This window comes from Gadus morhua, chromosome 22 (genome assembly GCF_902167405.1).
Source record: "Gadus morhua chromosome 22, gadMor3.0, whole genome shotgun sequence".
Classification (NCBI taxonomy): Eukaryota; Metazoa; Chordata; class Actinopteri; order Gadiformes; family Gadidae; genus Gadus; species Gadus morhua.
The window spans coordinates 8,396,321-8,413,949 of record NC_044069.1 but is presented as its reverse complement, the minus strand read 5'-3'; the positions used below and the strand labels follow the sequence as shown (position 1 = coordinate 8,413,949).

Sequence of the window (17,629 nt, the reverse complement as noted above, 5' to 3'; positions counted from 1 at the left end):
AGGGTTTTCGAAACATCAATTAGCCTTTTAACACGATTAGCCAAACGATGTACCATCAGAACACAGGAGTGATGGTTTCTGGAAATGGGCCTCGGTACACCTATGTAGATATTCCATAAAAAACCTGCCTTTTCCAGCTAGAATTTCCATTTACCACAACAATGTCTAGACTGTATTTCTGATTAATTTAATGTATCTTCATGGAAAAAAACAGTGCTTTACTTAAAAAAATAAGGACATTTCGAAGTGACACCAAACTTTTGAACGGTAGTGTATACACACAAAAATATGAGCTGGCAGGCTTTTGGAAATGTCTTATAAGTGGAAGAACGTGGGAGGAAGATCAAAGGTCTCCGCGGTTTGAGTTGTTTGTGAGTTTGCCGATGGTGGAACCACTTTGGGGCTGCGTATAGACGAGGCGAATACTTAATGGCGCGTAGCGACCTGCAGAGTCGCTGACACCAGTACACACATTCCTACAGACAAATACATCAATGCATACATACGTATATGTAGACACACTCACACACACGCACACACACACACACACACACACACACACACACACACACACACACACACGCTGTCAGTCAGGGTCTCATGAACCCATGCTGGGCGTCACTCAGCGAGGCCACGGCTGTGACAGTGACGGGTCTATCTGTTCTCCCTCTTTAGCAGCACTGGAGTGAGTCACAGAGCAACCTACACGCGCTGACTCACAATGTCAACACAGGCCTATTTATTCTCAGGTTTTGGATTGTTGTGTTCCTCAGGTTTGACAGACCCCAGTACTTTGCCACTGTCGTGCAGTCAGACACAACGCGTTTTAAAAAAAAAACGATAGGTAGACGGGGAACTTAGCAACACGCTCAATAATACTTTCAACGTGTGTATGAAATCACTTACTGGGGGCGGTTGGGTCCTGAACAAATGTTGACCTTATTCAGCGATCAGCCATCTTGGTTCTTAAAGGTCCCCTATTATACCACCAGGTGTGCGTGTGATTAGCCATTTCAAGCTCCTTTGAGAATCTGCCTCTTCCTGTGTTTTAGTGACATCACAAGTGGGCGTGTCCACGTAGATGGGTGCTGGATAGATCAGTCTGCAAGCCTACCCAGTGGACTGTAGCAAACGTTGCTCATCTATCTGTCAAACAACTAAGTGGACATGCCCACTTGTGATGTCAGAAGAGGCCGATTTTCATAAACGGCTTGTAATGGTGAATCCCACTCACACCTGGGGGTATATATTATGGGACTTTTAATGCTAACCGGGTAGGGATAACAAAACGTGTTTTCTGTTCATCTATTCATCTATACTCCAGTATCCAAGTATATTTAAAATATATGTACTGTATTTCTAGTATTTATGTCTGTCTAGCTCCCACTACTATCTGTCTGCTCTAGCTTACTCTAGTCAAGCTTGTTTGTCTCTAGTATATGTAGCCTATGTTACATATAAACTAGTATTTATGCCTGTCTAACATCTGATCCAGTATGTCTACGTTCTATGTCGAGCTAGTATCTACATATTTCTGTTGTATCCATGGAAAGTATCTATCCTGATATCTATGTCCGTCTAGCGAGAGCAAGACAGGGCCTACGAGGTTGGCTTGTGCTAGCCTCATAAGGGTTGGTTTCATTTATTCAACGTTTTTCCACCTGTGTTCATTTAAAGGGAGATGGGAAAGTACGATCGAATGCGTTCTATATATATATAGCTCATATTTTTTCCAGGGGGGAATGAAGGTTTAAATCGATGCTGGCAGCCATATCCTCTAATTAAAACCACCCATCGTCAGGGTGGAAGAGTTCAATTAAAATGGCCACTCTGCATTTGTGTCCCCCTCCATTTTTAAGCTCCGCCTCCTCTGACCTTTTAAAAAAAACATATATTTCAGATCCAGGCTAATAATTCTCGCCACACGGCATCAATAATGAATCAGTCATAAAGCCGTGGGCGTTGATATCTGGCGACTTTATATTTAAGAAACGACAGTTGGGTCGACCCGGGCTCACCCCCGGTCTTAATATCGTCTCACCTCATATTATTCCCCGCTTCCTAACTTCCTTTACCGTTGCCTCGCTCCTTTCCTCCCCCCTACCTCTGCTCGGTTTAAATATTCATCCAGTTGCAACGCACAGTTTTTGACAGTAGCAGAGTTATGGTTGCAGGGCGAAGATAGAGCGAGGTTGAGAGAGAGGTTGTGAGAGAGAGAGGTAGAGAGAGAGAGGTAGAGAGAGGGAGAGAGAGAGAGAGAGAGAGAGGGTGAGGGAGAGGGAGAGAGACGAGGAAGTGTGAGAATGCGTGAAATGAAAATATAGATAGAGTGGGAAAAGTGCAATTTTTGCCTTTTCCATAATGGATGACGATTCTTTAAGTGGGACGACGGTCGCATATTTATCTCTATTTTCGTTTCTTCCTTTTGTCTTGTCACCTCTTCTGAGGTTCTCTTTGTCTTTGTCCTCATCTTTCTTCCTCATCTGATATTGCGTAATTATTCTGTGTCAAAGATAGACAGAAAGACTGATAGAGACTGAGTGAGAAGTGTGTGTGTGCTTGGTAAGTGAAAAGCAAACGCGCTTGCATTTGGGATCTAAATGTTTTACCCTGTGACACAAAAAGAGATTTTTCCTCATTAAACTTCCACTATGGTGCTTGCTTAATAACTGCTCATTGGCTGTTGTGGTTCATCGAGTGGATTTCATTGGCTTCATAAACAAGACTGCTGATAGATCATTGGTTGACCTGTCATAAAGGACAGGCCAACCGACACGCACGCACGCACACACACGCACACACACACACATAGACACACACACACACACACACACACACACACACACACACACACAGGTAATTGAATGGAAGGAAAATAAATGGGTTTGGTTAATCTTTATTAGCGTGCATAACACTATGCGTGTGTGTGTGTGGGTGTGTGTGTGTGTGCGCTCCTGTGTGTGTGTGTGTGTGTGTGTGTGTGTGTGTGTGTGTGTGTGTGTGTGTGTGTGTGTGTGTGTGTGTGTTTGTGTGTGCGCTCCTGTGTGTGTGTGTGTGTGTGTGTGTGTGTGTGTGTCTGACAGCTGAATGCGGTGGTGGGTTTAAAGGGGAATCATCGGGGCGGATCATCTCCCCTGGATACCCGTTTCCCTACGACAACAACCTGCGCTGCACCTGGACCATCGAGGTGGACTCTGGGAACATCGTCAGGTACGCCCCCCGGCTCACTTCCTCTTCCTGTGACCCAGGGGTTCCCCAACAGGGGTCCATGCCCCTCCCTAAGGGGTACCTGGGCAGCTTGCAGGGGTTCCTGTAGAGATTAAGGCCCAATCCCATTTCTACCCCTTACCCCTTCCCCTTACCCCTCCCCCTTGTTTTGAAGGGGTAAGGGGAAGGGGTAAGGGGTAGAAATGGGATTGGGCCTTAGATTTGCTAATTCATTCACGTCTTACGTAATTCTTTATTTGTCAAACAATATAATTACTTAGTCAAATATGAATATTTATATTTGGATATCATAATGTATTATTTATGTTCGTGTTTTCAATATGGATTTTTATTGTCGATTAAGTTTTAACCAGGAAGTAGAAGTTTTCCTCTACTTCCTCCATTTCAAACACCTCTGCGATATAAATGACGATGCTAAGTGATAATACCAGGCTATAATAGGAAAACATTAGCGGTCTGGTGTGAAGGGGGTACTTGAGCCGCAATAATGGGGCTGTGGGGCTTCATAATACAAAAAAAAAGGTTTGGTAACACTACTGTAATCCATCAAATAGGTGTCCGGCCTTTACCATGTCCTTTTCTTTTAATAGCATGGGATTAATAAACAGAAATGGATAAAATTCCTTCTTGAAAATCCCCCCCCACCAAAGCCAGATAAGGCCGATAGGATAATAATGAAGCAAATCTTGGCTAATGCCACTGTTCCAACCCTGCTCTACATTATTAAATTTGGGCATTAGCTAAAAGCTTTAAAAACGTACATTAAAAAAAAAAGGTCCTTCTCTCATCTCACTAATGGTGTTATGTAGATTCTGATTTATAATGGAACACTTCAGTTTCTAATGGCATTGCTTCGCACTACATGCCAAATTATTCCTTAACAACTGCTCGTGAACTTTAGTGAGGTAGCGATCTCAAACTAATGTTTGTGCGTTCGTAGCTTTCGTCTTGTGTAGATGTCAGCTCGGGGGCTCCCCTAACCTTCTTTGGTTTTTAGGGTCAGGCAAATGATGGCACCCGCCAACGTCTGACAGGGTTGTGTTTGTATGAGCTTCCCCTCACATTGCTTTAACCCAATCAGCGTCTGTCCCTGATATCAATGTCCCAGTGAAGCTGTTAGTAGTTAGTTTCCTTGAGGCTATGAATCATTAGTCAACCTTCAGGGACCATTACCCTTCAAAATGTTATTTAAAATTAAAACGTACCGTCAAATGTTCATAGATTTTAAGGCAGCTACTATTCTACCACAAGCCCAAATGCCAAAAGTTTCTAAAGCAACTTTGTTTGCTTGTTGCCCCTCTCTAGGTCTGATATTAAGGGTTGAACATAACTTTTTAATTTGTGAAATTTTCTGTTGTTTCAACACTACCAATTCATCTCATGAGTCACAGCAATGACCTCCTCCAACTCGCTACCAACACCGTTAACGTATCTCGTGGTTGTGTTTGTCCTTCGTCGGCCTGCTGTGTGCGTTGGCGTGGCCTCCTGCAGCCTCCAGTTCCTGGCCTTCGACACCGAAGCCAGCCACGACATGCTGAAGGTGTGGGACGGGCCGGCAGAGAACGAGATGTCCCTGTCAGAGATCAGCGGCTCCCTGCTTCCGGAGGGCATCCACTCCACCCTCAACACCGTCACCGTGCAGTTCGAGACCGACTTCTACATCAGCAAGTCCGGATTCGCCATCGAGTTCTCCAGTGAGTGAAGCGAACAAAATACTAAACCGGAATTAATCAATAGGCTGAAGGTTGGATTCAGGCTTTTAGTTCATGTTGCTCATCAATCCTCAAAAAAAAAAAAAATGGGGTGTTTTGGATGTTCGTCCTGCAAAGTGCACAAAGCTTTCCGCAAAAAAACAATGTTGGTTGTTCATCTGAAAGTGTTCAAACCTTTCAGAAAAAAAAAAGTCAGTTGTTTGGACCGAAAAGTGTGGCAAACCTTTACGAAAAACTAATGTCGGTTGTTTGTCTGAAAAGTCTGCAAACCTTTCCGAAAAGTTTGCAAACTTTTCGGATCATCCCAAATCGCTACTTTCTGTGGTCGAACTCAACTGCACTTGGTTTTGCAAAGTCTGGCATCAGATTTTGTTTTCGATCCATCCAGGGGATGAATAACAACGCTCCTGGCATAGGAATCTCTCCAATATTTATCACACCCTTGTATATTTCTACGCAAATATATTTTAGGGAAACAATAATTCATATGTTGCAGGGGTTTGCTGCGGTCAGCTAGGAACATCAACTGGCATAGTATATATTTCAGGGATCTAATCTCCTAACGGGGCTTCTGAGGGATGAGATATATAGTTAAATATGAAAAAAAACATATATTTAAAACACAAAACATATTGTTTTGCCTTAAAATGATGCATTGTTTGGATTGAATCTGGCAGCTAGGCTTCAGTTTATAGTTGAGGGGGACATTGGGATGGGTTGTTGGGATAGGGTGTTTGGATGTGGTTTGGGATGGGTTGCGGGGATGGGGTATTACGATTGGGATCCTGTGCTAACACCCTTTCGCCGTGGTGCTCCCCCAGGCTCAGTGGCCACGGCGTGCCGCGACCCGGGCGTGCCCATGAACGGCAGCCGCAGTGGGGACGGCAGGGAGCCGGGGGACTCGGTGTCGTTCCAGTGCGACCCGGGCTACGAGCTCCAGGGGGACGACAAGATCACCTGCATCCAGGTGGACAACCGCTACTACTGGCAGCCCAGTCCCCCCGTCTGCATCGGTAGGTGGAAGACAAGCGCGCCCGCAGCGCAGCGCGAACCCAGCCACCCCCTCTGTACACGTAGCATCGTCCGATGATCCATAGTGTGTTTGTTTTGTCTGGAGGTGCCCTGTGCGCGCTATACATACATCGTAGCTATCGCTTGGCACTGCAGCAAATTCAATGCGGACGCAGCCTTGAGCTGATGATCCAGTGCTATTCCTGTAGAGCGGGGGGAATATATAATGCCGTACACTTGGTTTATATTGTCTTATCAGTCTTAGGAACTCGCACACAGTCACACTGTGCTTTGCTGCAATGTGTATGCATGCGTTTCGGCTGCGAAAAGGACAAATGCCCTCCGAAGTTTAACATTGACTGAGGTGAAAATTAAAGTTGATGTGCACTTTTTCCGAGCAATAAGTTGAACTTTGGGACAATTGTGAAATGTACAAATAAAATGCAATTACATATAGTTGATAATTACCTACAATCTTGCTCTGCATAGTTAACTTTAAATTAACTAAAGCAAGCAAACAATATCTACACATTTGAACAGAAACGAACAGTTTGTTTCATTAGTTTTCAGTCATCCTGTCTTAACCCCTCCGTTCTCTTTGCGTCCCCGTCCTCCCTGAACACACAGCTCCATGCGGAGGGAACCTCACCGGGTCTAGTGGCTTCATACTGTCCCCCAACTTCCCCAACCCCTACCCGCACTCCAAGGACTGTGATTGGCTGATAACCGTCAACCAAGACTACGTTCTGTCGCTGGCTTTCATCAGGTAACAAACCACAGTTCTGTCGGCCCTCAACAAATACCCCCTTACCCTTGCATATCTGATTCAAATGTATTTTGAAGGTTATAAATCATGCCAAATGATTCGTGGCCATAATCAAACAGCTTAGTATGGTCGTAATTCACACAGTCTGTGTCCAAACCGGATATAACCGGCAGAAGCGGTTAAAGAGCTGCGAGAGGAATATTATGCACTAAAAAACCTACGAGTCCGGGGGGGCTGTGAAGATCTTCACGCCCAGACAGCGATGATGGCCTCGCGCTTCCCTAATGTGTGTGAGATAGAGTAGAGACGAGCCATTCCCTTCCCCATTCAGGGGGGGTGGGGGGGGGTCTTACTTTGATCCTCTCCAGTGGCCAGTGTGTTCGGTATGAAAAGTACGCCCCTTCAAATCCGAGACGGCGGTTGAAAGCGACGGAAGCGTAATGTACCTCTGATCAGGGCCGGCAGCTTTCAGCTGGAAGACCCGCTGGAAATTGCACGGATGGAAGTGGCCGTCATTACATCGAGGCCTGCTCGCTAAAGGAACTATTTCGGACCGTGGTATTATTCTGCTAAAAGTTATATTCTGCTAAATCTATTTTTCGTCTCCACTTCAAGCACTTACTGGCCCGGTGGGCTTGCAGTAGCATTAAGCTCTCCATGCTCAATGACGCACTTTTTGATATGGAGAAAGTAGAGCGTGCAGAGTGGTGAACGCAGTCTTTTAGCTGTGTCTTCCTCCCCTACTTATTTCTCTCCACCTGCCTGCTGTTCCCACATTCGTAACCTTCCTCTTCTTCTTCCTCTTCGTCTGCTCCTCCAGCTTCAGCATCGAGCCTAACTATGACTTCCTGTACATCTATGACGGGCCGGATAGCAACAGTCCTCTAATTGGTAGTTTCCAAGACAGCAAGCTGCCGGAGCGCATCGAGAGCAGTTCCAACACCATGCATTTAGCGTTCCGCAGCGACGGCTCTGTCTCCTACACCGGCTTCCACCTCGAATACAAAGGTGAGGGCGCGCCGGGTGGCATTGGCAAAACCGCCATTTTACACTTAAACGCAGATCGTTTTTTTTTGCATCTGGTTCGTTTTTATTCATTTCTTTATTTCTGAGCTCAGATTTGTATTCGTAAGAAGTAGGGCCAGGTCTTTTGGTTGTGTCTTTTTCTTATTTTCCTCAGCCAGAAGTCTTTGGCTTCGAACCCAAAGCATTATGGGGGTTGTTGATGTGAGGTGTCACACCCCTAGAGGCGCTAATGTGTCTGAGATTCACCGTTGTCCCTCTGCGTTTTAAGCATCTGCTAAACGACTCAGTTGCGACTCTAAAGAGGGCTGTGTATGCTCAATTACCGAGAGGGATGTTTGCTTTGTTGCCATGTTACTTGACTTTAAGTCTCACCAGTTGATTGATTGACAAGGCAGCCAGCTGCGATGTCAAAACTCACTCGCACCAATCATCTTCAACCATAACATTTGAACCAGCCAGTTACAAGGCAGCTTGACTTTACCCGTTCAAATCAGTGTCAACATAGCAGCTGGTTCAAATCACGTTAAAGTGAGAGCCCCCGAGAAAATGAAATATATCCAAATTGTTATTTGATGGGAAATTGTGGCAAGTAATTTTCCTTAACAGGCAATCATACAACAATGACACAAACAGATACCGTGCAAAGCCATTATGAATCGACAGTGTGCTTATCGCCCAGCTTGAAAGATCCTTGAGGTATAAATGAGCATTTATGTGCTTGTCACTCTGGCAAAATAATTTACAAATATCTTTTACACGTATTTCCCTCTTCAGCGTAAAGGACACAATTGAGAGTAATTTCTTTATAGTTTTTGCAGAAACAGTGTGACTGAAATTATGCTATTACAAAACAAAAGGTTTAAGCATTGAAATGATAAACCTGCTCCATCTGCAGTAGTGGCGTGTGTGCCATACAATAGGCATATTTGAGATAATGTATTCCTTGGTATGGTAAGCCCTCCCTTTTCACTTTATTCAACTAATGACTACTCTTTGGAAGTCGGACACGACCCTCTTTGTTCATTGTATATATCCTACGCATTAGCCGCCTCGATGAAGTGTAAATGCGACCGGGGGGGGAAAGTAAGCCGATTCTCTGGTTGTAAATGTGCGTTATTAAATACACCGCTTGACATCAGCAGTTTACTGCTCTCGCAGAGTACCACCCCCCCCCTCCCCACCCCCATCCAAAAAACGAAAAAAATAAAAAAGTCTGCATTTGAAACTATGACAAGAAAAGTCGTTTGGCATCGGGCCAAAGTCTTAATTTTCACAGTTCACGGACCATATAAAGCTCTTGGGTTAGGGGGCTGTCAGGGTGGGGGGGGGTGGGGGGTGGGGGGTTACCCTGGGCGGGTGCCATCTCTTCCTGCTAAGGACAGCTAAGTCAAGTAGACTATTAGAAAGGCCGAGTTAATGTCTGCTGCCTCATTGATTATGGTTCAGAAGAGATATTTATTATTAAAATCGCCCTCGTTTTATTATGCATGACTTCCTGTTTAACCTTCTCCTCCGATGATCTCGCTCTCTCTCTCTCTCTCTCTCTCTCTCTCTCTCTCTCTCTCTCTCTCTCTCTCGCTCTCGCTCGCTCTCGCGCTCTCTCTCGCACTCTCTCGCACTCTCTCTCTCTCTCTCTCTCTCTCTCTGTCTCTCTCTCTCTCTCTCTCTCTCTCTCTCTCTCTCTCTCTCTGACTCTACCCCCCCCCCCCCCCAGCCAAGTTGAGGGAGTCTTGCTTTGACCCTGGCGTGGTGCTGAACGGCACCAGACTTGGTTCAGATTATAAACTGGGCTCCACGGTGACCTTCTACTGTGAAGCTGGCTACATCTTACAGGTACAAATGAAGACTACAATACAAATTCACTCTAACTCTTGTTTCTATTTTCGGGAACCTAAAAGCATTTGTATACACTTGAATTATTCTTGTGCTTTTTGGGGTATATCTTCATTGCTGAATGCACTTACTGTAGGTCGTTTTACTCTGTATGTGTAGTAAATTTACTCTGTCGGCTTCAATCACACATCCTAGGTCTTCTTAAAGAGATTTAACTGAGTTATTTAACATTTAGGGACATCCTTTCACTAGTTTAGTTAAGACTTATGTTCACTAGTGTAGTCACCGACGCGTGCCCTGGTACATTGATCTTTTCACTAGTTTAGTTCAGACTTATGTTAACCAGTGTAGTCACCGACCCGTAACCTGGTACATAGAAGGAGTGGACCCATTTTGGTAAAATGTGTGACACCCGTGTTTGTCCTCTCTGAAAAGTCTGAAAAGGTCTGTAAAGCAACACACACAGTTTCAAAATAAACAGCTATATGAGGACCGTCCATGGATGACGGCTGTCCCCGTACAAATTATTAGATATTTTTTTGTCACCTTCCACTGTGAAACTATATCTATGCATACATAAAAAGTTTGACGCTTGCATCCGTTTGCATCATACTTGCATCATAAAGAGGTAGAATTCAATCATTTCGATAACTTTCGCAATGCTCAATACAGCGACACACCCTATTGTAAACTCTTCAGCACTATGAGTACCCAGTAAGGCCTTGTAAAAACAAAATGAATCTCAGCTGGACTTGTTCAGACCAGCAGGACATGGCGATGCACTTAACATTGAGTAAAATGTATTCTGAAACATGGAAATGAGGTTAAAGGAAATCGCTGAATTGTCTTTTTCAGAGTAATTTTGAAAAGCAGTGGTGGACATTTTCTGGCTTTGTATTTTTCCCTGATTGCGGGCCATAATGGTACATGAGAGAGGAGGTTGTGATGATCGATGTTCATATTAAACACAGTGTTTTCCCTCTTTCTGTTAGGGTTATTCCACCCTCACCTGCAGCATGGGAGACGACGGAAGGCCGGGGTGGAACAGGGCCTTACCCAGTTGTCAAGGTAAACGCACACACACACACGCACACGCACACAGACACACACACAAATACACACACACATACACATACACACACAAACAGTTACTTACACCCACACACAAATACAAACACAAAAATACATACACACAAAGACACACACACACACACACGCATAGGAACAGCCACACAAATACACACGTCATACACACACAAAAGCACAGACAACGCATGAAAAAACCTAGAGGAATGAGGTGAGGCCTAACCTTTTCATCAACAATACAGGTACATAAACAACGGGAGACAGCCCGTCAGTGAGGAGAACCTATGATTAGCTCCTCCACTGTGGAAGTAATCTCACACTACACCTATAGTAAACACACACACACACACACACACACACACACACACACACACACACACACACACACACACACACACACACACACACGCACACAAGTAGACAGAGACATTACAGTGTTGTTGCATTACAGTGTATGGCATGATAAATCATAGAATCTCAGTACTCCCAGTGTGTATAGATTTTTGTGCGTCTGTGTGTGTGTGTGTGTGTGTGTGTGTGTCCAGCGCCCTGCGGCAGTCGCTCTACAGGATCAGAGGGAACTGTTCTCTCGCCCAACTTTCCCCGGAACTACACAGCCGGACACGCCTGCGTCTACTCCATCTCCGTCCCCCGGGAGTTCGGTATGGCCTTACACACACGCACATGCGCGCACACGCACACACACACACACACGCACACACACACACACACACACACACAAACACACACACACGCGTGCGCGCATACACACACACATACATACATGCACACACACACACACGCGTGCGCGCATACACACACACATACATACATGCACACACACACACACACATGCACACACACATGCACAAGCAACACATGCATGCAGAGCACACTCACATACGCACACACATAGACATCACTCCTTCGCCTCCTCACACACACACACACACAAACACACACACACACTATAGCAGCCTCCGGTGGTCTTAACCCGGGGCATACGTTAGGCGGCGGAGCCTCTTTTGACGGACCTCTGCACAAAGGAGACCACCTTCTCTGAAGATGTGTGGCAGCGTTTACTCTGATTTATTGCGGCATCCAGCAGTTGTCTGTAATTCCGGCAGCGCCGGGCGAAAAAACCCTTCATCGATCAAAGCACCCCCCCCCCCACCCCCCGTAAGACTTTCTATCATTCTGTTATTGTGTAATCAATAAAGTGGCTCTGTATTAATTCCATTAGTCTACAATACAGAACTCCCTCCTAGAGAGAGACTTTTTTTCATTAGATATAGCTACGTGTAGCCGTGTGCCAAACTGCCATTCGGGTAGAAATGATGAATAATGAAATTAAATATTTCATTTCTAATTTTCGATTCCCAAGGACTCCTCTGCTTCCTTGGGGCCCCCAACACACAGGAGTCCACCGGGAAAGCCTGAAATGAAAGGCTGCAGGGGATCTATCAGATGATGTATTAACTATTTACAATTCCTGATCAGTTATTGGATCCCGGTGGCTCTTTTCTAATCGCCATGACGACCCGGAATGAGCCTGTGATCATCATGATCGCCGCTGGTAATATAGAACGGGGGGTTGACGGCATGAATATTGTAGAAGGAGAAGTTCCGACAATGTGTCACTTTGACAAAATGGGATTCTCTCATCGCCTTTGAGGTAGTGAATACTGATTATCGGAATATATTTGGGTTAGCGACACCACGGAGAGTAATTCACCTCTGTCAGGCCGACAATGAATGAGGACTCATTATGCCTGCTCAAAGGAAACCAATACTAATATAAAGTTTAGCAATACAAAGCGATAAAGCTATTAGTATTTTGCCTAAATTAGTGGTTGATGAGACAAATTGGTGCACACATATAAAGAACTCCACAATGGCTTTTTTTGCATTCGGTCAGGTTTTAGCAAACTTACTTTTCCCATGAAATGTCAATGAGCGTGATTGGATGATGAATAAACCATCAGGGTTCCCTTTCTAGCCAATCAGCCGTCGCTTCAAATCTGTCAGGCAATCAAATGTGGCCGTCTGTTTGAATCTGTGTCAGAGATTTTTAACGTGTCAGAGGGGAGTTAGAGCCTGGTGAGGCTTACAGGTTCACGACCATAATGAAAAGCAGTAAGCACGCACACGCACGTACACACACACACACACACACACACACACACACACACACACACACACACACACACACACACACACACACACACACACACACACACACACGCTGGGAACAAGGAGACTGCAGTGCCCCAGCGCTACGATTCTCCAACGATGTAATCCATAGTCGTACACAATGTCACGTATGGAATCATTTATGAACCTTTCTAGTACAGAGGGAGGGAGAGGAAGAGAGAGAGAGGAAGAGGGCCAATATACTGCCACCTCGCTTTGATCTCATGGCTTTGTGTTCTTATCCTGGTCTCTCATACGTGTTTCGGTTTTTCATGCACCTTTTAAGTCCACATTGTGTGCGTGTGTGTGCGTGTGTGTGTGTGTGTGCTCTTGCATTATATCAATGTGCGTGTGTGTGTCTGTCAGGGAAATCGACTGCAATGTTTTAACGGTGTGTCAGCTAATGCCTGGCAAGCGAACTCTGCATAGTGTGTGTTTGTGTTTGTGTGTGTGTGTATGTGTGCGCATGCACCTATGTGCCTCTCGGTGAGTACGCATGTGAGAGTATGTGTGTATTAGTGCATGCTTGCATGTCCATCCGTATCTGTGCGTGTATGCGTGTGCATGTGTGTCGGCGTCCGTGACGGCATGCGTGTGTGTGTGTGTGTCCCTCGTGTTGACTTTACCAGCAGAATAGACTGCACAGAGTCAAATCACTTGCCTTCAGATTCCTTAAAGTTTATACATGAGGAATGCTTTTAACAATTTCTGCTGACACGCAGAATAGCATCCGTCTGCGTCTCTGCCCCCCGGTAGAAACTGCTCCTCACTTATCACACACACACACACAAATGCTCAGACACACACACACATGCGCACACTAACACGCTCAGTGTGCAAGCAATCCCTCCTGCTTAGGGCCCTCTTTAGAAAGACACTTAATCCCAGCAGAGCTGACCTGTCTGAACAGTATTTTATTCATCCTAAAGTGCACACTCCTCTCTCACGGCCCTCCGAGAAACACACACTTTTTATGATGTTCCCCTCCATTGATTGAGCCTCTCTTGTATTGTTTTCAAAATTGCATCAGAAGGGACGTAACAATTCCTAAGAGCAGAAGGGAAATATTTACAGAAAACGTGTGAATCAATCCTCAGGACCACAAGGTTTATTAGAGCTACACGGGTAAAGTCAACCGTGCTCATAAGAATTCAGGTTTAAATATTACATAGTGCGGCGTTGTCGGCCATCAAACAACCGGGCGTTGTGCGTTGAAGCGTTAGCGTTGCTTGTAAAACAGGCTAATATTTCTTAGGTCCTACCAGTCTAAGGAGCTTCCCGTTAGCCTGATCCGGCGTTCTCTTTTCTTCTCCCCCACTTTCCCTAAAGTGTCATCGTTTTATAATTTCGGGCCAATGTTTGGCTTCAAAAGAGTTTCACACAGAAGGTACAATTTCCAATTAAAACGAAGAGACCCACAGTTTAAATCGAGCTCCGTCATTTTAACGATAGCTATGAACATTGGAAGTGAATAATTATTAATGGTGTTAATTGCACATGCGGCGGTAGAGTATCGCTCCTTTACTTCCTTTGTCTCGCTCTCTCCTCGCTCTCTCCAGTTCTCTTTGGCCAGTTTGTGATGTTCCAGACGTCCCTGAACGACGTGGTGGATATCTACGACGGGACGTCCCAGCAGAACACCCTGCTGTCCTCTCTGTCTGGCTCCCACTCTGGTTAGATGGATGAATGTGTGCAAGGACTGATGGATGGATGGTGATGAGAGGTGGATGGTGAGCGATGGATGCGTTGATGGCTGGATAGGCGAATGATTGGATCGATTTAAGGATAGATTAACGAATGAACGATTGAATGGATGGATGATAGATAGTATAAGGAATGGATGGATTAATATATGGTTGGTTGAATGAATGAATGGATGGATTGATGGATAGATTAATGGATGGATGGATGATACATAGATTAATTAATGCACAGATGGACGGATGAATGAATGGATAGATGAACAGATGGATGGATAGATGCATGACAGAGGCATGAATATTCCATCAGATGTAAGGGTACGGTTCTTGACTGATGGCACTGTTTCCCTTGTGTTTCCTCCTCACTCCTCCTCCCAGGTGAGTCTCTTCCCCTGAGCACTGGGAACCAGATCACCATCAAGTTCACCACGGTGGGCCCGGACACCGCCAAAGGGTTCCACTTCGTGTACCAAGGTCAGGACAACTGGTACCGACTGGTACCTTTTGTATATTATATTGTTTATTTACATGTTTGCATTTATGCCATTGCTCTTTTCCTACTTTGTACTGCAACTGATGTGCGACAATTTCCCCTGGGATAAATCAAGTGATATCTTCTCTTATATTAAAACACCAAAAAAGACACGCATATAAAATCCGGGCAGGCCCCAGTGCACACATATCACTATTGACAGCTGGAGGACCCTGGCTTGTCTGTACACTCGTCGACAAGCCAGCTGTGCTCTATTTAAAATAATTTAGAAAGTTAAGCTACTAAACCGCTCCCAAATGAAGCTCCTCCAACTTTGGTTGCGTTCAACCTCACTTCCCAGTCCCAGGAGCAGACAATTGTGACGAGAACAATTATAAAAAGTGACATATTTTTTATTTTGTAGACATTGTATGAAAAATAAAACCTGTACATTTCTTGTGCATAGGGTAAGTCATTTTATAAAGTGGATTATTACAAGTCACCATTCTACAATTTACTAGCAGAAAAGTGGACCCCCTCCTCTGAACACCCCGACCCCTCTCTCATCCACATCCTCTCCTTCCTCCACCCTCCACCCTCCACCCTCCACCCACCTCCCCGCAGCCGTGCCGCGGACCAGCTCTACCCAGTGCAGCTCGGTGCCCGAGCCCCGCTTCGGCCGGCGCCTGGGCAACGACTTTGCGGCGGGCTCGGCGGTCCAGTTCGAGTGCAACCCCGGCTACGTGCTGCACGGGTCCAGCGCCATCCGCTGCGAGAGCGTGCCCGAGAACCTGGCCCAGTGGAACGACACGCTGCCCACCTGCGTCGGTGAGTCACACTCAGACACGCACCGGGGAGAGGCTCAGGGAAGAGAGCGCTGTCTGTCTGCCTTCAGGAGGGAGTGTGTGGGGGCTAAGTTAGACTTTAGTTTTATTCATCAAAGGTTTTTGGAGGAGCGGTTGGACACTTGGTGTCTTAAATATATTCAGGGATGCAGCCTAGAGGTGAGTCCATTAATAATGGACAGAAGGATGGGGCTTGTGACTGGACCTCTTGGTGTCGAAATGGTGGCGGGGATTACATCAGAAGGACGGGAGGACGGGCGCGTATGAGATGCGTGTAGCCGAGAGACGCGGCAGGAAAACGGGACTGAACTCAGACAACGAGATAGGGGGGTCACCTCTTTGGACAGAGCACACAACAGCAGTGTGAACGTAGTTGTGGTTGTCCACAAAGAAAGATAAAACAATCAACGGCCCGGTCAGAGGTTGACGAGGCAGGGACTGCAGGCAGCCGGTACACACAAGCTGATTGAAGTGTTAATCAAAACCCGGGGTTGTTCTGGTATTAAAAATTAAGCCAGACAAATAGACGGCTCTCGCTTCTTTGAAGCTTGACGATCGAGCTTACTTCATAAACGCTTCGAGTGAAGTCAGTGCACGGTGAGTTTTGATCACTTCCCTCTATCTACGACCTCTCAATATTCCCTACATTGGTGCTGATGCTGTCATTGATCCGGGGGGATGGATCTACAGCAGGCGGTGACCTCCTTTTACACGGGGCGGCAGCATCGAGAGCTGATGAACACCGATCATTAAACCCACTGACGGAGCCATTAATAGGAGAGCAATGTCGGCCGTATCAGAGTACGATGTGGTGTTCGTCGTACCCGGGTTGAACACTATGCCAGTGGGGAAAAGACTGGCTGTTTCCAGGGGGAATAGTGTAAGTTGTACCCAGGTTGAACACTATCCTAGTGGGGAAAGGTCTGGCGGTCTTCAGGGGGAAGAGTGTTAGTCATACCCAGGTTGAACACTATCCTAGTGGGGAAAGGTCTGGCTGTTTCCAGGGGGAAGAGTGTTAGTCATACCCAGGTTGAACACTATCCTAGTGGGGAAAGGTCTGGCGGTCTTCAGGGGAAAGCGAGTTTGTCGTACCCAGCTTGAAAACTTTGCTAGTGGGGGAAGGCCTGCCTCTAGAGGTCCCTTGTCTCCGTACGCTCTTGATGGTGGTGAGTGACTTGTGATGTAACTATGTGACACTCTCTCTCTCTCTCTTGCTCTCTCCCTCCCTCCCCACTCCCTCTCTCCGTCTCTATGCCCCACTCTCTCTAGTCCCGTGTGGAGGTGTGTTGGCGCTGCGTCGGGGGACTATCCTGTCCCCGGGCTACCCAGAGCCCTACGACAACAACCAGAACTGTGTGTGGAAGGTGTCTGTGCCCGAAGGGGCTGGCATACAGGTAACTCCCAGCTACACCTCCCCCCCTGGCTGGTGGAGGAGTCATGGATGCACAGATGAATGGATGGATGGCTGGGTAACGGTAGTAGGCCTATTAGTAAGCGGCAGGGTAGTGTAGTATTAGGATTGTGACGCCCAGATGAAAGGTTCTGGGTTCGTGAGTAGAAGGCTCTAAACCCCAACCTGCTCTGTAATGATCAGTAAAGTCGACTTAGGTAAATGATTCTGCTAAAACACACATTGTTAAATAGTAGTAAGTGTTGAGTAGTATTTCCTCTAGCGTAGCCTTCGGTAAGTCTTTAATTAAGAAATAAAAGCAGATGCACAAAAGGAACCTTGCAATCTATTTACAAGGGATCTGTGT

The 17,629-nt window shown here is 46.0% G+C and overlaps 1 protein-coding gene across 2 annotated transcripts in view; it reads left to right on the top strand.

The window, feature by feature from the left end:
- LOC115536286 (CUB and sushi domain-containing protein 3) overlaps window positions 1-17,629 on the top strand; it is a 327,005-nt gene that overhangs the window by 249,170 nt on the left and 60,206 nt on the right. For both annotated transcript variants that reach the window (XM_030348078.1, XM_030348077.1), the window contains 12 exons: window positions 3,084-3,210; window positions 4,720-4,922; window positions 5,762-5,953; window positions 6,579-6,717; window positions 7,538-7,725; window positions 9,458-9,576; window positions 10,569-10,644; window positions 11,208-11,324; window positions 14,415-14,528; window positions 14,934-15,029; window positions 15,652-15,855; window positions 17,142-17,266. In XM_030348078.1, the coding sequence (XP_030203938.1) occupies window positions 3,084-3,210; window positions 4,720-4,922; window positions 5,762-5,953; window positions 6,579-6,717; window positions 7,538-7,725; window positions 9,458-9,576; window positions 10,569-10,644; window positions 11,208-11,324; window positions 14,415-14,528; window positions 14,934-15,029; window positions 15,652-15,855; window positions 17,142-17,266 (1,700 nt within the window). The remainder of the gene's footprint in view (window positions 1-3,083; window positions 3,211-4,719; window positions 4,923-5,761; window positions 5,954-6,578; window positions 6,718-7,537; window positions 7,726-9,457; window positions 9,577-10,568; window positions 10,645-11,207; window positions 11,325-14,414; window positions 14,529-14,933; window positions 15,030-15,651; window positions 15,856-17,141; window positions 17,267-17,629) is intronic.